This window comes from Gambusia affinis, linkage group LG07 (genome assembly GCF_019740435.1).
Source record: "Gambusia affinis linkage group LG07, SWU_Gaff_1.0, whole genome shotgun sequence".
NCBI lineage: Eukaryota > Metazoa > Chordata > Actinopteri > Cyprinodontiformes > Poeciliidae > Gambusia > Gambusia affinis.
In genome coordinates, this window is record NC_057874.1 from 6,310,721 (window position 1) to 6,332,205 (window position 21,485).

General features: G+C 42.0%; 1 protein-coding gene across 2 annotated transcripts in view; it reads right to left on the reverse strand.

Moving 5' to 3' along the window:
• Positions 1-21,082, reverse strand: part of LOC122834324 (cadherin-4-like) — a 301,525-nt gene extending 280,443 nt beyond the window's left edge. For both annotated transcript variants that reach the window (XM_044122665.1, XM_044122664.1), the window contains exons 1-2: positions 20,777-21,082; positions 18,764-18,875 (exon numbers count right to left, since the gene is read on the reverse strand). In XM_044122665.1, coding sequence (XP_043978600.1) covers positions 18,764-18,875; positions 20,777-20,863 — 199 coding nt within the window. In that variant the 5' untranslated portion in view covers positions 20,864-21,082. The remainder of the gene's footprint in view (positions 1-18,763; positions 18,876-20,776) is intronic.
• Between the last annotated feature and the right edge of the window lie 403 nt (positions 21,083-21,485).

Genomic DNA, 21,485 nt, shown 5'->3' on the forward strand with positions numbered 1-21,485 from the left:
ATCGTGGACCAGAATGTCTCCCGTTTGTTCTGGTCAGTAAAGCATATTTGCAGATTTTTGTCAGCCTCTCACAAACAACAGAGCACGGCTCCATATTGTGATTCTTCAAACCCGGCCATCTGAATCCCGGCCAGAGCGATCTCTTTCAAACAGTCTGTCTGCGAAGAGAACACAAGTTCCCCGAGCTTTAAATAGCAGCGTAATTCCAGTAGAGTAAGCCAATCTTTGTTATCAGAGATCCGATTTTAGCAGAAGCACCACTTTGCGGTTTGTCTGGTTAAAAAACAAAAGAGAGAGTGAACATTTTTGAAGTTTTGGCTATCAAGAAATTGATTTTAAGGTTGATCGTCTTAGACTAGTGGTCACACCACAGGCTACCAGTTCGTATAAACTACAAATGTTTCTCACAGAAGAGTCAAAGTTAATCGCAACACACTGTTTAAAAGGGGAACTTTCCATAAATGATATGTCGGATGTCCATTCAGGTTGCTGCTTAATGAAAGAGTGGAAGCGTAACAGACAACAGGAAGGCTAAACTTTCTACTGAATATTTTCTCTGTCTTATTCTTTGGGCCTTTCCAAATCCATCTGTCAATTCAAAAATATTTTATTGATCCAAAAGGGAAATTAAATGCTGCTGTAACTGAATAAGTTACTAATCACAAAGAACGATTAGAAGAAACTCCACAACAACGCTACGTAGCATTAGAGCAGAAAAAGGACGTAGGAAGAAAAATGCGCAGTTAAAGAAAGACATTAATATCTGGAGCTCAAAGTGTTGCCAAGAACCAAATCCATATAATTCGGATCGATGGCTTTTCAAAACCAGGCCCAAAATAATCCAACTACAAAATACCGAGCTTCAAATTTAACAGGTAATGCGTGCACAGGAAATAGAGCATCCTCGACTCGCCGTGGAGGAGCAAATAAGCCTGCACACAGAGCACTTTTTAGATCAGAAAGGACAGCAAATTGATACAATCAAATCCAGAAAAGTGGCACCACCACAGGAGATGCAATTCTCTCCCCTTCTCCCAATGATGGAGTCAGGATTTGTGTTTCTATTTTCTCTTATGGTGCCATCGTTTCCCAAACAGCTCATTTTATGTGCCTCAGAGCCTGGTGAAAAATGGTAGAGATGCTGTACATCTTTCAACACTGGGGCTAATCTGCAGCACACACGCACACAGTTTATATGCTGCTATGTTGTCACAGTTGCATTCATTCATTTTCTATTTAAAACAGGAACAGAAACAACTGTGAGACAAGTCCTGAATAAATGCCGGGAGCTTTCAACACGAGAAAATGTTAGTAGCAAGAGGCAGACTGACAATTTTAGGTTCCCGGCAAGCAGCTGGTGGATCGCTGCTCGTTTCCACACACCAACATTTTCAATTTTTCAAACAACTTGAGGGGGAAGTTTGCTTTCCATTATTTTTAACTCATAAGGATCAAAGTGGGCATTTTAATAGAAATTGGTGCTCTTCCACACCTAAGCTGGCAAATTTGGTTCCAAAATCTAAAAAGAAAAAGAAGAAGAAAAGACAAAACTCTTGAAACATTAGCCTGGCCATTACTTTCCACAAAATTCCACTTGATTCTCATCCCCTTTAGGGCTCCATCTGGGATTTCTACAATTGATCTGAATTTCTCTGGTCGCATTTAAAACCAGGAAGTGGTGAACGATTTCAGGAGTCATTTTAGAATTGCCTATATAGGCGCTGTTGTTGTAGTTGGTGAACAAAGTCGTGGTCCGTGTTGGCCACGCCACAAAATAACGAATTAACCTTAAACAACCACCTTGTTCGGATCGATACTTTGATGGGCAATTTTCTGTAAGCTTCATAGCGTCTCATGACGCATTGTGTGCGTCACGACAAAACATTAGCAATAGGCTAATTTAAAACATCAAAGGCCGCGACTTCAGCAAGCAATTGTTTCTCAGTTGAGTCGCTGTACGAAGCAAAACGTAGAACAAGAGGCTGGTTTTTACCAGGTTGTTGAAAATTAGACAAACGTTTAAAACAAAGACAACCAGTATGATCTCCAGCCATGGCTCAGGTGCTTCTGATTATATGACAAAGTCAACAATGCAGCATTCCTTTTCTAAAACTGAAAAACATGCGAGAGAGTACAGGCTTAAAATACATTTTGCTTTATTTTAGCTGCTAAAAATTAAGAGAATATTCTCATTTCTGGCAGATTGATTGTTGCATCCCTCCTGGTTGGTGGTTCTGTCTGCTCAGGTAGCCACTGAAAGATTACAGCAGCTGCCCAACTATCGTTTAGAACCGGAGATAATTTAACAGGAGTGAATGATGGTGCTTCTTTCGTTTAAACACTGTGACTCTCCGTGTATGTCGTGGCTGCAAATATTTCAAAACAGCCATATTGTTTCTGCTTCTTGCAAGCGAGGGGAAGGCGCAGGGGCCCGCTTTCTACCTGAAGAACCAGCAGAAACAGGTGGGGAGAACTCTCACTAAAAGAAACCCACGAGATGGAAAATTTGAGCGAACTTCAAAACTTCATCGAACCTCAATGGGCCCTGATTCGGTAACTGCCTCACGCCCGACGACGCGTAATTAATATCATGCTAAGAAGAATGATGCACGTGGCATCAAAGTGTTTCGCACAAAGCATCCATTTGGCATCAATCGCAATTACAGAACGTTGCATTGTGAACTGCTGACAAACCCGGGCGCTGTGACACCACCTTTTCTTGCCTCAGAGTCGAGTCGGGCAAAAATAAAAGGTGCAAATGGCTTAAAGGGAATTTGTCAGAAGTGTCTGACATCCAGAGCGCTCACCATCTTCACACGAGTGGCACTTTTTTTTGGTTCGAATCATCCTCCGCTCTGTGTCTGATTAAAATAAACCGGTTTGTTTTACCACCTCTTACCCTCTCTGCGTCCCAAAGCTGCTAAAGAATACAAAGAAACAGAAAGTTCCCCTTCGGTTTTATAACATCGCAATATGTAGCAATGCCACAATATGTCAGAATGTAATAAAGTCGGGCTTTGAATGTATTAAAACATCATTAAAACTGCTTTATGTAACAATTGACGCAAAATGTAACGAAGACCTTGAACATAATTACATTTTGTGCCAATTATTACAAAGTGTGAAGGTAGGTCTTTTTTTGGAAACAATAACATAATTATATGGCGCATTGTGTAATTGATCAAACTGTTTATGTTCAATCTAATCGTTACACTTCTAATATTAATTACATTGCGTTCTATAGACATTTAAATGGAGATTTTGACCAATAAAAATCAAACTTTCTGTCACTTTGTTGTCTTTTGAGAACGTAACGTGTCGTCCAAGGCAAAACAATTCAAAATGCGTTCAAGGATTTTATTATATTTTGCGTCTATCGTTACATAATGCAAATTTAATGATCTTTCATACGTTATTACACAATGCGGCGCTACACGTCTGTTTACGTCGCTAAATGTCAACAACAGCCATGCAATGTACACCATCACCATAGACGGCGTCACCTCTCACTTCCTGTGTGCTGAATGTCTCAGCCCGTCTCTCATCTCTCGCCTCTGTGTACTAATGAGCCGTGAGATTGACAGCTGGATTACCGGGCTGCTTTGTAATCCTTTAATTTCTCCGTTTAAGATAATCACCCTCTGGATGGAGCGCCGCCTGCAATCGCATGTATACACACCAGATATCCTTGGTTTATTTCTGAATGCATAAGTGTGTCAGTGCTTACGCATTTATTTACAAAAAAAAAAAAAGGCAACTAGGAATAACAAAATGTGGAGGAAAACAAGCGCACGCGGGCGCCCTGATCAAATATAGATTTGTAGCTGAATTAATCCCGAGGACAAAGCAGAGCGCGGGGCCCCTCTCTGGCAAGGGACCTTTTTGATATTAGAGTTTGCAGAACAAAGGCGTTTTGACAGCGCAGTCTTTTAATTAAGGCAGTGGAATAGCAAAAACCTAAAAAAAAAAGAAAGAAAGAAAGAAAGAAAAAAATGGCTGCGCTGCGCAACACAGAGTGGCCCTCTTGAGATGCATTTAGCAGCAGCTTAGACGGATCTATGTGTTGAGTCGAGGCAAACGTAAATCACTTTGAGTAGGCCATGTTTCTCATCTCCTACAGTGAGAATATGAGAGCTGGAGAACATGTGAGGCCAAGTGGCAGAACAAGGTCAAACTACCCGGCTGTAATCCATCATCAAAGTGAGGAGCGCCATGTCAATCTGAGCCACTGAATCAAGAAGGGGAGCGGAGGGATGGGGCGGGGGGGTAAATAACTGCGGGAGGCTGAACAAAATGGCAGCCGGGGTGCAGGCAGAGATTACCTTCAGCCAAAAGCTGAGTAAACAGAAATACGTCGTGATGGATGCCGAACGCTGGTGGGGCTTGGCTCTGAAAGCCAGACGCTCAAAAAAATTGAACTTGTTGAATGAAAAATCTACTCGGTTTCACGGTTTACTTACACGATGAAGCATTTTACGTTGCCCTAATTCAATGTAGCTGGGCTGCTTGTACATGATCTGTTATCTGTTAGTACCAGGGGTTGGGTCTGATTCATTTTGGCTCGGTTGATCAAATTGATTTCCCCTTGATGAATGCATTTTTCTTGCAATAAATATAATCGGATTTGTTTGAGTTCCACCCCCTGCATAAGTTAAGTGGAAGAAAAGCAAATTTTGTTGTGTCAAGAAGAAAAATACAACATTTATCATATAACACTTAAAAAGACACAGTGGGTCATTCAAAGGGGTGCAGCTATCTTAATTCATCCATCCATCCATTTTCCTACACCCTTGTCCCTAGTGAGGTCTGGAGGTGCTGGTGTCCATCTCTGGACGGGTCGCCGGTCTGTCGCAGAGCATCTCTTAATTCATCCTTTTTTTTTAATTTTTGTATATATTGACAGCACTTGGTACATTATATTGAGAGAAATTCCCTACCAGTTATTGGTTTTTAACCATTTGAACTGCTAAAATAATATTCTACAATTATGATAAAACAAGAAACTGTGGACTTTCTGCAAAACTTCCATATACAGGTCCAAATATGCACACACATACATCTCTGCCTATACTCGGTTAAATATCCGCCTGCTTTTTGTACTTATCAAAAGGCGTACGGCATAATTCTTCATATAAATCTCTATCAGAAAAATAAACAAACAATGCTAAGCCTGGTGTCTGCAAGTAAAGCCTGGTGGCCCGCCAGGTTCATAATATACTGGGAAACCTCGCTGGTGCACAGAAAACAGCAACAGGCTACAAAAAAACTGTGCAAATACCAATGGGAAGATATTTAAAATGAGAAAAATAACAAGGATGTAAACACAATTTGCAATGATGGTTGAAAAGCCCAACAACTAAACGGAGCAAGGATCAGTAATGACGCTGTTTTGTGCACCTGTGATGCATCAGTCCATCACTGACTAACAAGTCATTGGAACCAACTACATTTTTGTTGCGAGTAAAAAAAAAAAAAAAAAGAGTAAAAATCTTGACAATGAGTCCAAGTAGAACAAAGCTCAGGATGGCAACATTATGTAAAAGTCAAACCATTTGCAGTATTTTACTTATCAACCCTATAGGCTCAAAGGTCTTCAGGTTATTTTTGAAATAAAGACAATTCAATTCAGGCACATTTTGCAGGATAACTCTACTTAAACTGTTCTCTCTTTTTGTCCTAGTAATTGAGATGATGCTCATGTATCTAACAATCCATTTAAAAGTGCTTTGTCATGCAAACACAAACAAGCACAATGACATCCCAAGTAGGCGACTTGAGCAGCAAAACCAGCACTTCAAAGCTGAAGACCTGATTTGTATTCAAATGCATGTAAATCCTGCAAGTCTTAGAGGAGGGGAGGAAAAACCTGTGTAATGAGCTGGGTTACGCTCGCAGCTGAAAGGTGAAACAGAGGTTTCCTGGTGGGAAAATGGCTCCGTTTCTGCACCGCAACAAAAGGGCCGACGGAGTCTTAATCAAGGCCGACAAATTGTTAAAAGTTTGCAGAGATGCAAAGTGCTAATAAACATTGATTATGAGAGAGGGTGGTTGATTACTAAAGGTTTCCAATAATAAATGCAAATCGTATTCACAGAATTACAAGGTCATTAGCCGGCGGTGAAGGGTGAATCCGTGCCTTCAAAACATCTTCACAGCTGTCTCCGACAATTTATGTTAAAATCGCGACGTTTGAGGCGGGTTAAACCCTAATTGGGACAAAATGCCACTTAAATATTTTCCTGTGAAGCTGCCGCTCTGACAACACTTGAAATACAGTAGCAAAATGTCTGGTTCTTCATCGAGCAGAGTCTTGTTTCTTATCCGTTAATCCCTTGCCAAGGACTTCTGCTGGCTAACTCCCTCCCAGGCATATTCCTCCCCGTTTTCCTCCTAATCACTCTATGACTTAACCCGCGCCCGCCAGCTCTTGAAGATGCGATCTGAGGTCTGATGATATCGAGGTTAGCACAGTTGGAAGGTCAGAAGTCGGGGCATAATTAGCTCGCCTCTGTTTTGTCAGGAATTATAGATCGGATGAGAAGCCGGGCTCGGGGCGTGCGGTGTGTTGAAAACGACGCGGGACTCTCAGGGTTGGTTCTCACAGCTCATCACAAGGAAGATAAATACAAGGAAAACAACTTGGGGTTTTGTGAGGAAGACAGTCGCCTTAAGAAATAACAGCTTTTAACAAAAAAATCAGTAGTGGCAGAATTATTGACAACCCCTTTTTGACACCACTTAGTCTTTCTCAATAACTTTTCACGAGGTTGGAGAACACTCACAGAGAAAGAGATTTTTGACTATTCTTTTTTTTTTTTTTTCATTATCTCTTTAGATGGCCCATTCATGCAGACCTAAATCTGAATGTCAGGACCATTGAAACAAGGTTGATTTAATGATAATCAATTTCTTTGCTGAGCTGACCTTAAGTTTGGGACATTCTCCTGCTGAGGACCAAGTGATTGCCAGTTTCCAGTTTCCTATAATAGACCATTGTACTTTGAGGAATTCATGATGGAGCGAACTGCACGGCGTAGGGCATCCTCAAGAGGATTCGGAGGTCAAGGACATCTCCCTGATTTTTGTAACTTTGCTACAAGCTCATGACATTCATTGCGGTTCTTATTTTAGCCAGTGGATTACACTGCAGATGAGATTTGACTGTATTACACAATTGGTAGCAGAGGAACAATCTACAGAGTTACAGCCTTCGCAGTACCACAAATTACAAAGCTTCAACTTAATGTTGATATTTTGGGATTATTTTTTTTTGAAGTATACGAACCATTTTGTTAAAAATATTCCATCAGTTTCTTTGGTTTAATTATGTGTTTGACTGAATTAAAAAAAGAAATGCATAAACTCAGCTGGAGTGTTCCTTGCCCCAAAAAGCTTAATCTGTACAAGCTCCTACTTCTGGTGTCTATGTTGGGTGGTGGAACAGGAAAAGGCTGTTCTTCTGGCACCACTTGTATACAACCAGTTCGCATCAGTTAGCATCTAATTGTTCCCATGGAGACTCACTGAACACAAGATCCCACTCTTCGCTGCTGTAACCTCGACTACCATGCGGCTCGTTGTATTTGGTGGTGAGATAACGATACGTCGTTGTCCAGCCTAGTGGGTTGTAGAAATGGACATCTGTGTCACTTTATTTTTAAAGGGGTGGTATTGTGCAAAACTGACTTTACCCAACATGTCGCCTTGATAATTTTGTGTATATTTGAGAAATCCTCTAATCTCCCATGGCAACCATTTAGCTGTTCAAAAAGGCTGGGAGGACCTAGCCCATCCTCAGAGCTGCAGTTTCCAAGATTCACATTTTCTGTTAAAGTTTAAAGTGGCAAATATTGAATTAGATTTCTATGGGTGCCAGTAACTGTGCCACAAGTGAAATTGTGAAAAATAATTATTTCTTTAAATGGCATCATTTTACCCAAATGTATAAACAGAGTGCGATCCAAAGGTTGACTTTTTTTTCAGCGTGAGATAATGCCACTGCAATAAAAGATGAATTTGTTTTAAGACCTTTTACACATCTTTACCAGAGGGGCCAATAAATATGGATATCTGCTGCAGTTAAACAGCCTGTGAGAACATGGCAAGACCCAGTGAATGACCATTAGACCAAAGCGCATATCAGCAAACTCGGGGGAGACTGGCATAGATCAGAGTACGACCGGTAATAAAACTCACATTGAAGCGCTGACAATAACATTTCCGCTGACAGCCAGCTTTCCATCCTTTAAAACCAACCTCTTTCTTTCCCCCCCTTCTCTTCCCACTCCCCGCAACAGCCTCACTCCTTACCCGCAGAGAGAGAAAGACTACAAAACGGGATGAAAAGCATTGTGCTGGGGAATGTACTATATCTTGGGTGGCTTCCTTGATGGAATTGGCTCAGCGTGTATGTGATGTTGTAGGGAGTTTGAGGGATATAGGAGCGCGGCTCGGCTTGGTAAGAAGGCAGGCGAGATAAAGAGAAATGATGTGGCTCATCTTCTGTACCTGTATTCTATCAGCTCACCACAGACTGCAGGTCCTGGCTGCCGAGATGAAAGACTCTCTGGAGGACAAGAGAGACGTTCATGAGTCAGAAGGAAAATGGCATTCCGCTTATCAAATGCCTGAAAACATAATCCTTCCCACGCTACCGGGTTCTTGGGTCTGGACGTACTTATGAAAGCCCTGTCACTTCAGATAGTAGGTTAGGAGTCAGAAGTTCTCCGCGGCGCAGCAAAAACTCAGAGCTTGCTGTTTCACAGCAGATATGGCTCTTTGCCAGATGTTCCTGCTGTCGTCTAATTGGGGTCATGTTACATGTCATTTTGTATATGTAACTTTCAGAGATGGTATTAAACAGCAGGAAGTCCGGGGCTGAAAGTGTAAAGTGATAAAAAAAAAAAACCGAAGGCAGGATCCCCTTTTAAATAAATCATTTAGATTAAAGTTCAGCGTGTTCATATTTTTCTCCTCTCTCTGTGAACTTAGAGACCCGCTGTTAAATTAAAAGCCCAGAGATGACAGAAGCAAAACGACATTCAATTCAAGATTGCTTTTAAAGATGGAGGGAGGGCGGTAATCCAATCCAGTACTGCTATTTGAACCAATGCTGATATCGTTCTTTGATCTGATTTCAGGTTTAGTGACCCATCTATACAACATAATCCTGTGTTGCATGAGGTCATGCCTTGACTGAAGTCCAAAGCAGCTCCTCACTTAAATTAGGAGCTGTAACATACTGCAACTTTCTGTTAAAGTTACAGTATGTAACTTTTACAAAAATGTGTTTTTCTTTTACATATGTGTTAAACCTGTCACCATATTGTGAAGGTATAATATGAACCTGTGTCGATCGAGCTCCTGTTGCTACAATACTATACTTTGCCATCAGAAGAAATGCACCGAAAAAACAGAAAAACAACCAATCAGAGCCAGGAGGAGGGTCTTAGTGCTGTCAATCAGCCTCATGTACAGATTGCTCAATGTACTAATGGCGGAGAAACAACAATTTCAGGAAAACTGTTTATCCGTCGTCATCAGTGGCTATGCTAACTAGCCTTAGCAGTCATGGCAGGCTATGTTGTGGTAAACCAGCTGTAGCATAACAGAGGGAAAGGGGGAGGGCGTGAGCAGCCTACATGAGAGTGATTGATAGCACTAAAACCCGCCTCCTGGCTCTGATTGGTTGTTTCTGACAGAGCAGAGCAAGTGTGGAGATGACAGCAGAGCTATGCGGAGAGGGTAAAGGAGCTCACACTTTTTAAGACAGATTGTCTTATGACGTCATGACATGGTGGCACTTAAATATGCAAAAATATAAAGGTTACATACAGCTACTTTAAGTGATAAAATATACAGTAATTTCATTGACTGTATATGACCAGATTGTTCAGGTATATTAGTAGTCTGAACATATGGGTGGAGCAAGTCATGAAATGTCTCTTAATGGAGTCCTGATGCTCTTTCAGAAAGTCATATACAATACTTCCAAGAAAAAAAAAAAATAATAAGATAAATATCTGTTGTAAGTTTGGTGCAAACATTAGGAGTAGTTAAAGTCATGTCAAACTCTAAGGGTGTCATTTTGGTCCTTTGTCAAGACCAAAATGTATCTATTCCGTTTGACGCGGTTTGCTTTCACATTGCGTTTTTCTTACAAGCGGATTATAACTTGTAAAGAAAGACATGCGAGTGACGATTATTCCTACCACTGGACAGAAACGACAGAGTTCCCTCGAGTGCATTCGCACCTAAACAAAAGGTCCGGACCAACAGGGGAAACAAACTCTGATTGGGGCCCTACAGAGCAAAAATGTAACCAAAGAAATCCAAAATAATGGTCAAGAATATCTTAGTCATAATGAAACGTGTGGGTGTTATGGTGAGCACCAGGTCTGACAGGTCTTAACTGGACTGCACTCAAAAACTGGTCTCCACTTCATACCTTGCACATGTACATAGCTAAATAACTTCTATTTTATATTTATATTTTATAGTGTATTTATTTTATTCTGGAGTAACCTCATAATATTGGAACCTCAATACATTATTCTGAGCCGTACGCAACGAAATTTCGTTCTGTATTCACCCTGTGCATGCAAAATGATAATAAAGTCTAAAGTCTAAAGTGAAAATACCTCCCTTACTCAGTTCTTTTCATTTTTGAATTTGTGAAGCATCCATCAAAAATATCATTAGCTTAAAAGATTTTGGGACCTCATATTTACCACTGCCACTTTCTGTCGAAGCATCTTAGCATCAAAGTAACAGCAAACAAGCAGCCAGCCAGGCACCTGAGCTAAAACAGGCTGCTTGCTCTTGCCGTCTCCCAGGACCGACGAGGGGCAAAGGGTGATGCTAATCACTGTTGTCTTTTCAAATATGTGCTGACAGCGACTTAAAGAGACGCTATCTGACTGAACGGCAAATCAATGTCTTGCGTGCCGAGCCGACGTCATCCTCTCTGTGTTCCTAGGTGTCCGTTCGGGCAAGTTGATGGTTTGCACAGTGATGTGCAGCAGTGGGTTATTCCCTTTTCTTGGCTTATCTGCCTCCAGCAGGAATCGGCAACCTTAAGGCCCTGCTGTTCGCTCGTCTATATATCATAGCCCTCGCCTTTCATCCTGACCCGACTCCCACACAAACATTTACATGGAAGCATAGGTTGAGTTATTTCGTGTAAGTTTGAGGCAGGGCAGACATTTGTGAGTTAGTTAAACGCGGGTCTTCCATGGTCAACCACTTGATCATACCAGCCTCTTAAACCTATAAAGTTAGAAATGAATGACCAGCAGGGTCACTGAATGATGCATTGAACTTCTTACATGACCTTTCAGCATTTCACCAGTCATATGATCTCACTATGCTGAAAGTAAGGATGCAGTCTCACCAGCTCTGTTCAATGAAATTCTAGTTAATTTGCCTAGAAAGTTTGGTTTCTAGTGCGAGTGTGAATGCAGAATCAAACCGAAATGCAAACACAGAGCCGCCAACAAATCCAGGTCTCGGTTTGGTTGAAGTGAACTCTGGCACGGTTCAAACGCATGACCAGACAGGAGAGCAGAAAGTGGACCGTAGCACAGGGCAGGGTGACAGCGAACCACACCGACTGAAAATGTAACAAAATGCTGCAACTTTGTCCCCCAATCAAACAAAGTCTGCATTACTATCAGGTGTGAGAATGCCCAAAACCGAAAAGGGTGAGCACCGGTATGAGAATTTTTTTTCAATATCGCGCATAAATGAATCTTAATTATTTATTTTTGCTCTAAATATTTCAAGACGCCTGATGTGTTTTTTTTAACTTTGTTACTTGTATAATGCATTTCCAATTTCAGTGCCCACTATATATATATATGTATTTCTTCCCTTTGATGACGCGAAAGCTTTGCCCTCAACGGGACACACAACCAGGCAAAAGGGAGCCCTTAGCGTTACTTAGCAATGGAGCATTTACTGGATATTTTTGGACCAGCCAAACAGGAGAGGAACAAGAAAAAAGGGATTACAAGATTCATAATCGGCTGAGAAAACTTTGCTCCAGAACAAACACAAAAACCTGTAAAAAGTGGATAAAATTGGAGGCTATGGTGACCCAGCAGCCAGGCGGCTTAAAGGCTTTCCCCACGATCTCCGTCGAGAGATAAAACATCGTCTCACTGCGGTGTTGCACCCCCACCTGGCAACAAAACAGGAGCGGTCTGGCTGAAGAGGCGGAGGCTTATTGTGCCAAACAACGGGAGCTACATGATGACGGTGGTGGAAAACGGTGCTCAAACATGTTGGGCCCCAAAAAGAAAAAAAAAGAAGAAGAAGAAAAAAAAAAAAACTCTCCAGTGGGCAGCAGAGATGAAAGCTGGTAAGGATCGCTGTATGCAACTCGCATCATTTTCTTCCTCATTAAACCCTCCAGTGAAGCCTCGCGCTGTATGGGAGCCGTCAGGCTGCCAGAGGCCACTCCCATCAGGACTAAATCATTTGGACACAGGCACTCAGTCAAAAAGAACGGAGGAAAATGGATTTTGTTTTTTGTAAAATGGATTTCATCTTTTTCCGCCTGTAATTATTCCTTTTCATGCTGAGACGGTTTTGTTTGTTGTTTTTTTTTTCCCCCATGCCAGACACTGTCTTCTAGCTGCTCTCTTCCAAACGCTGGCAAACCAGTCGCTGCTGGCTGAAGTGAAACACTTCGTACTGCAGCGCCAAAAAAAAAGGAAAGTCATCTCATGTACGGAAGCAGAGTGCCTTGCAAAAATAGTCATTTTAATCAAGCAAAAACATCTATGATATTGGAAATTTGGAGGATACAAGAAAAAGTAAAGCGCACTGAGAAACTGGAAGAAAAGCAAATAAAAAACTGTATTTGTACTCCGCCCTTGTCAATCTGATACCCCTAAATAAAATCCTCATGGAGGTTTGTTAGAGTGAGCGAAAATCATTATGAAGACCAAGACCAGACAGGCATACAGTTGGATTATCAAATATCTTAATACTTCACAGCGCTGCTGAAACCGTCATCATAAAAAAATGGAACCGCAGATTTACCACCAAACATGGCCGATCACCAAAACCGACGATGCAGAAGATGAAAACGTGCCAAGAGATGATCAAATGAGACCAAAAGTCACACTTCTGGGATAAATGGTGAACGATATGCGATAGAAAACTAACTCTGCACATCATCCTGAACACGCCGTCTTAACCGTGACACGCAGCGGGGGCAAGATCGTGCTGTGAGGACGCTTCTTTTCCAGAAGGGATGGTGTTGCCAACCCTGAAAGAGCCTGTAGGAGGCTGTAAAGGTAGAATGGTTCAGAACAGAGGTGTGAAATTCAAATATACAGTGGGCCAAACTAAAAAAAAAAAAAAAAGTTGTGGCCCAAGATTGATATTTATTGAAAAAGATTTTACCACAGAGGAAGGGGTTTTGTTTTCTTCAGGTATGACGATAAAACGTTTAACATTAAAAACACACAACACCTAATCCTGTGAGCACATGTGAAACTAAATGTCAAATGGGACAGTGAAAAAAATCTATACATCTTACTCTGATTACAGACTTCTTAAGTTAATAAATCATAAACTGTCTCGATCACAAAACTTTGTCAATAGTCCACCAAAGTCACAAAAAGCACATTTTCACAATTACAGTGTTTCCATTAAATAATTCAAAGATTATACGTAAATAAGTTTGTTCACATGATAAGTGATTAGAGAACATGCCGCACAACCATCTTTCAACTACTTCCTGACTTCGTCTTTGTCGTTTGCGCAAGTGGCAACATCCGGTTGTTAACCATGTGACTTGTGTGATGCGAAAAAAGCATTTCCAATGCAGTTTAGGATATAACCCAACCTTCACACGACCAAATAACCGCCTCATGCAAGCCGCAAAACTTTTCAAAGAAACAAGTTGGTTTTTTTTGTTGTTTTTTTTAAACTGGCGTTTCTGAGTCTGAGTTTGACTCCTGTGATTTAGCTCTAGTCTTACAGAGCTGCCATCCGTCCGGCGACCTGAATCAAACGACTGAATTCCCTCATTTTTCTCTGCCGAGGCCCGCGAGCAAACCCTTCATTTCAGTCAGATGTGCTAGAGAAGGAAAGCAGCTGCAGTGACGTGGCTCTTCTGAAGCCGACGTTGGAACCCAACGTTTAGATCGAACCGTATTCACGTCTTCAGATAGTTTAATCAAAGCCCACACCTACAATCAACTGTGAATGAGTGTCAAAACCTGAAAATCGATGTTCACAGATGCATCCCTCCAACTTGGCAAAGCTTGAGCTTCTTTTGTACGGAAAACACGTCAAAGCCGGTGGAGCTAGGTTCCCTTCAAAATAACATCTTTTCTGGGAAAACGCAGGGAGTCTTTTACTTTTGCTTCACAATTATGCAAATTTGTTTGTGATGTGCCAAAATGTTGAATTCAAAGGGAGTATGAATGCTTTTACAAGGTATTAGTTCTGTGTTAGTTCAGACTAATGAAAAAAAGAAAAACACAAGACGTGTTTGACGAGCAATGTTGGCAAGAAGCCAAACGTGATGTTGGTCGAGTTGCGTTCCAACATTTAGTGTTCATTACGACAAAACAAATACAAACCGACAATCACTGGAAGTTGTGCACTGAAACATACATGCTTGAGTAATTTCCAGCAGTTATGCAAGGTGTGATCCAACACCAGTACGGACGGTAGATAAGGCGGACACGCACTGCGACGGGCAGACATATGCTGCCGCCGAGTCGAGGCCGGCATTTCCAACACCTTTAATTAACCGAGATGGGCGTTAATGAATTTGACAAGGAAAATATCACATGGTCGCTTCTCAGCCGCCCACACGCCGAGCGAAACAGAAGCAGAACAACTGGCCCCTCCACCTCGCCGTGAACGGAGTCGAAGTGGACAGATTGCTCAGTGACTGGAAGAGGAGAGCTCGCTTCACACTGCTGCACCCGCTGGGTTGCAGCTTTTTGGCCTTTCTTCACCCCGTACCTAAACGTCCGTGTTCAGAGGGAGGCAGAAGTCCCTGGAGAACCGCACTCTGGAAACTCTCATCTAAAAGGTGTGAGAACGTTGACTTTACAGCTGAACAAAGACATAATGTGATCGCTTTGACCCGCAACTGGCTGATTATCACAGTCCGGATAGTATTAGCAGTAACATTTAGCCTACTTACTGTCATTTTGATGCACAGACTTAATGAAAAGCATTGAAAACTATTTCTTTCAAGAAAATATGCTCACTGCTCAAAACGTAAAATATTTTTGCCAGTAAAACGACCTTCTGCTCGACAGGTACAGACAAAAATCACGTCTTCATATTCGAATACTGAGTGCATCACTTCAGATTTTTCTTAGATTTCAATTGACAGCTGTACGATCCACTGAGGTATTCTCAGATTTATGTTTTCTACCAGCCCCTGGTAGAAGAAAATGGGAATTGACCCATTTTCTTCCAATAATTGATCAGTCAAGGCAACATATTTTGCGTCTGTATAATTTTGAAGCACAAAACAGAATATGATGGAAAATCGAGCTGGATATAACTGAGGACCATTTTCTTGTCAAATTTATATCTATCCAAAATTCTAACCACAGCAGTGTTAAACAATATAAATTATAGTATATTTAGACTATAACAAATTTATATGATTTATGTGACCAATACTCCCAAGGACAATATAATCTTACTGAAATGTTTTGGTCATCTCCAAAACTGGAGGTATACGTCTCATTTTAAAAGCATTTCTGTAATTCATGGGCGAGAAACGGAACATGTTTTTTAATAATTTGGGATATTCGATGCTGGTGATGAATCTACAAATGAATTGTCTTATAAGACACTTTAAATAGATCATATTTGCGAGGCTAATGGTTGGACATTGTTGGTTGAACACATAGTGGACTGACTGCAAGTAAGCCTCATTTCTCCAAAATATAAACAAAGCACCTTGAAAAATGAAGAAAAAATAAAAATGAAGATTTTGATTTTATAAAAATGGTACTGCTTTCAAACTTTAGTACTGGTAACCGGCCCATAACCATTCCCCTCCCAGCTCCAGAACATCCAGGATTCCTCCCCCAACAGGCCCTGACCGATTATTTTTCTTGGCAGGGAGAGTCTGGAGGTTTTCATACTGTAAAATTGAGCTTCCCACCCACTTTGTGTCCCACCGCACAGAAAACAGACCTCCGATAAGACAAGTCTGCGGTGCATTAATCACTAGCGAGACGCTTCAAGCTGCTGGAACCCGAATCTCTTTGGATAGCAGGTATGGGAGGACAGCACGGATCTCCGATTGATTTCCACAAAGACCGACCAGAGAGAGACGGAGAAACGGGAAGCCAAGGTAATGTGGGATCAAAGCCGCGCCGATCGAGAACATAAGGTGAATCAAACTGACGCAGCTAAAGCTCTGCTGTGACACTTTTTCAAACGAGGGCATTAGCAGCTAATAGCCAAGTTAGACATGTCCCATCCCTGTGAAACACACACACACACCACATCCATTCGCATGGTTAGCACTCTGGATCCATCACGTTCTCCCGGACCAGCACAAACGCCCCGAGTCGGTTTGGAAACCTTGAGCTGCGAGGCGCTCTGGGGCGAAGCGGCTCCCCGCCGACCGGCTGCACTGTCCTTGTCAGCTCCTTAAACAACAAAATCACCTCCAGAATAATTCAATTGTTACGCTTTGCAGCCGGAAAATCCTCAAACAGCTGTTCCAATAAAAATGCCATTTCCCTCCGGCAAACAGCATTTCACAAACAATAGACAAATATTTGGCTATAAAGGCAAGGTGTCAGGGGACAGCTTACCTCATTCTGCTCGCTGGCTGGAGCCGCTATCCACAACTATGAGTAACAGTTTGCCATTATGCAGGGAGGAGACGACGGGAATATGAAACGTCCTGAATACCGGCTCCGTTCCCTGCGTTAAATCTAAGCTTTTACCGATTTCATGTCAGATCGAACATCCTAAATATTCAAAACGAGCCTCACCGTTCCTTGTGTCTGTGGTCAGGGCCGGATCTACAAGGATGTCGGCCCCTGGGCTAAAGCCAGTTTTGGTGCCCTGACCACCAAAGGAAAACAAAAAGCTTTTACTAGTGTAAATGACAGTCGTCCTCTACCTCCGCTGGAATGATGCATGGTAGATTTAGTATGTCCCCCTGCCAATAGCTTCATGTTGTAGCCAAAAACTGCGCCATAACTTTACCTTAAAATACTTGAGCATTGTTTACATTCAGAAAAATCCCTAGATGTTTATGCAATTCTTCTGATATTAGCCTTTCACTCTTCTGCAAGTAAAATGTTTCCAAAACACATTTATAGATCAAACGAAGAAAAGAAAGTATGCGAGCGCCCCCCAACAAATTGGAGCCCTGAGCCACTGCCCCAAATTTACACATTTCTTCAGTTTTTGCTTCTTTATCACGTTTACATGTTTCAGATTCAAATTCGAACATCAAAGTAAGAAAAAAAAACGCAAGAAAAAAAAAATGCATTCAAATTAAGTTTTCAGAAATGACTGTGGATTTATGAGACAAAAGTGAAACTTTTGGTATAAAAAATAATAAAAAAAAAAAAATCTAACAGCAATTCAGTAATAGAGCATCAAGCCAACAGTCAAACACAGTGGTGGTAGTATGGTGCTGTGGGGTTAATTACTTTTTTATATATAACCAGATTAGTTTTAATAATTTTTGTTCCTCTTAAAGAAATGAAATTATCTTTTGAAAACTACATCTCTATATTTTTGACTAAAACTGAAGATGTAAACCATATGTAAAAAAATAAAAATTGTGTAAGTACATAGAGCTAAAAACAGGCCACATACTTTCTTACAGCGCCTTTAAACAAAGTTTTAAGATGTAAATATAATCTGCTCTGCGCTATGCAAGCACATTCGGCGACTGTTCAAGGTGTTCTTTGTCAGTCAATTATGCAAATGGGGGACACTGGAATGTGGCTGGAGGGGGAAGGGAGAGGGGGGAATTCATTTCCATTATAGCCATGATTCACCGGAAAACAAATGAGACATGCTGAAAAAGCTGCAGCATAATTTTCAGATGGCTGCAGATTAACCTCGCAGTAGGTGCAGCGCGCCGCCTCGGCTGAAGGGAGATGAAGTGGATGAAAAACAGGAATTGGATTCTCTTTTTAAAAAAAAAAAAAAAAAAAAAAGAAACAAGGAACAAAACGATGCGATTAAAAACAAAGGAGCTGTAACAAACAGCGAAAAATGAAATAAAATAAAATAAAAAAATAGTTGGAGGAGGAGGAAAGAGGAAGGCCGTCTAAATGCTCCGAGAGCCTCCACGCTAAGTCAATCAAGAAAAAAAAAAAAAGAAAAGAAGTAATTTCTCATTTTTATTTCAGTCGGAGTAATTTCAGTGTTCATTCATCAGTGAAACCTCATTTCAATTGAAAAGCTGCTGGAACAGAATGCACCGAGCTACCTGCTGTCACAGCGCATCCCCAGAAATCTTGCAGGAGTTCAGGGAAAGAGTCCCATCCGCGCTGCGCGGCGTCCATGCTGCACCGCCGCGACTAAATTACATTCTGACCTTTTAGGAGTGATGGAGAATCCCACACCACATCGTATGCCCCACACTCCCCTCTTCACATACACACACACACGCAAGGTAGGCAAGCACAGACTCACACGATGCGACACATCAGTGCAGAGATGAGAAGAAAAAAAAAGAAAAAAAGAAAATCATCAGTCAATAAATGGTAGCCAGCAGCAGCAGCAGACTTACCTCTGAGGATGCTCTGGCCGTGTAGTACGTCTCTGGGGACAATCACCGTGTAGAAGTTCTGAGAGAAGCCGGGTCTGCAGGGAGGCTTCAGGGGCTGACCCGCCCTGCTCCCCTAGGGGAAGGGAAAAAAATAAAAGGTGGACTAATTTAGGCTCATGAGTGGATTTTTCAGACTAACAATGAATCTTGCTGTTTGTTTACAACTTGGATCCACCGTCTGAAGCAGATCAATCACCATCAGATGCTGCCCGGCCAACTCTATACATCTACTAGACTTTAGCAGCTGGTGTAGATTTTGAGGAACTGGAATTCCAGGAAGGAGACGACTGGCTTTATACGTTTTCCTCTAGTGCGGCGCAGCCAGTTCCCCCAAAATCAAAATCAGGGTAGGCAGAGGTTTCAAAAAGCAACACCGTTCTTACAGTCTGCAGTCCTCTTGAAGGCATAAGCAAGTAGCCGTCTCATTGCTGTGCACTGCCGTCCAGCTGGAGGAAAGGCGTGCTAGGGAACTCTTTTCTTGCTTACAAGTCAAATTAAAAACAGCTCACGCTTATTAAGGATAGCACTGATTAATCTCTAAGATACCTAATGCGGGCTCGCTACCTTAGTAAACAGCACAAGTTAACAGTCATTAACACGTAATATGTTGGTGCAGCAAAACAGCAAAAATGTCAAATTCAGTTGCATAAAAAGCAGCTGAAATCACTGCTTAGTGATGATTATTCAAACATTTTAAATCTCCCTAGGTCAAAATAACAATAAGTGTGATTACATGTCATTGTAGCAAAAGTAAAAATATTTTTTGTTTGTTTTAAATCAAATCAATTTGGTCATCCAGGCCATTTTTGTATAAAATGTTTATATTTTTACACAAATTTATACCACAAGACAGCCATTCAAAACATTCCAACTTGCATTATTTGATAGTAATCCAAAAGCTGTCTTTTAATTTACAGGTCTGTATACAACATATCTAACCTCAACACGTACAAATAAGCAGTTAAAAATTTATATCTCACAAATAACTTTACACCAAAGTAACCCGGGCCGCCCCAAAGACGCTGCCGTCCTGGGTGGTGAGCCGCATCGCCCAGCTCAAAAAGCCACCACAGTGCAGTGGCAGTGAAATCCTATTAGACCTACTTCATCTATGAACGTAAATGAACTTGTGGTGATCATAATTAGCCATAATCCTTATAACAAAAGCAGACCAGCTGCTTAAGTAACAGCGACGACATAGAAAGTGTCCATAAAGTGAAGCCTATATATATATGGTCTCTGCAATATGTAGTTAAGGATAAAAGAAAAAAAAATGCTAAATGTGCATTATGATCAGGCACAGCTGCAGGATCACAGAGTACGAGCCAGAAAGAGCAACTATCCTTGCAGCATGCACCTGATTCATGCATCTATAGTATCACATCCCCTCTGACTGCACACACACGCACACACACGCACACGCACGCAGGCAGGCAGACAGCTCAGCCATGGCAGTTGTTTGCTTGTGAACGAAATAAGATGTCCCCCCCTCTCACACCCCTCCAATTATTCTTCCTTATTAGGCAAAACTGATCGCCAACCAAGTCGCACTCCCTGAAATGTTAGCGGCGTGCAAAGCGAAGTTTAATTGCGGGCGGCGGAACAACAAGCCAGTCCAGTATATATATGTATATATAAAAGCACCGACCACCGCAATAATGCTGCAGTTTATTCCGGGGGAGGCTAGCTCTTACTTTTTAGTCCGCCCGTCTTTAAGAAATAAATAAATGACTTTAAATCACAAGCCTTGCAGATGTTTTTTTTTTTTTTTTTGTTTGTTTGTTTGTTTTTCCCCCCTCTCTCCCCTCCAAACTGCACGGCTCCACTGCACCCATCATGTGGCGGCGCAGCACAACGGGGCAAAGTGAGCCGTCCGCGGCCACTTCCGAGCGCCCATGCAGCGCGCTGCAAAGCACTACGGCAGTGCAGCACTTCCAACCGGAGCAGACGGGGGAGAAAATTAACTCATCTTACCGAGGATGCGCCCACGAGTACGGTGCACGCCAACAGGATGCAGCCAGCAATCATCTTTGCGAACAAGCAAACAAACCAAAAAAACATTTAAAAAAAAAAAGCCAAAAGGTTAGAGAGAGAGAAAGACGAAAAGAAAAAAATAAGAAACAATCAGGGGAGGAGAAAGAAGAAGGATGAATCTCCGTCAGTCGGTATAATTCCCGGATCTCCCGTAGTGGTTTTGTGGTTTTTTCCCCCCTCTCTCTCCTCTTCTCTTCTCTCCTCTCTTCTCTCCACCGCTGAGCAAGAGAACGTCCCTACTTGTCTGGCGCAAAAGTGCCGCTGAGACAGAAGATGCTGCGCTCCGTCCGGAGGAAGCCGGTGCCCATTGGATGACGGCGTCACTACAACCCCTCCTACCCCGCGGCGGTGCGGGCGAGGCTGGGCCAGGCCAGGCGAGGCAAGGGAAGGCAAGGAAAGGGAAGGGAAGGCTGCGCCGCCAATAACTCCCCGTGATGATGCCACTCCAGGGATCTATTGGTGGAGAAATGCCCTTTTTCCGGGCTATTTAGATTCATATTTTGACTTCAGATGGAGAAGAGGCGGCTCTCCGGCTGTGTGAGTGACAAGCAGCCATCCGAGTCCTTTTCATGAGTCCATCAACTAACTGCAGTCTATTTCACACCCCAGTTACCCCCTCTGCCCCTGATCCAGGGTGTAAGTGTACCAA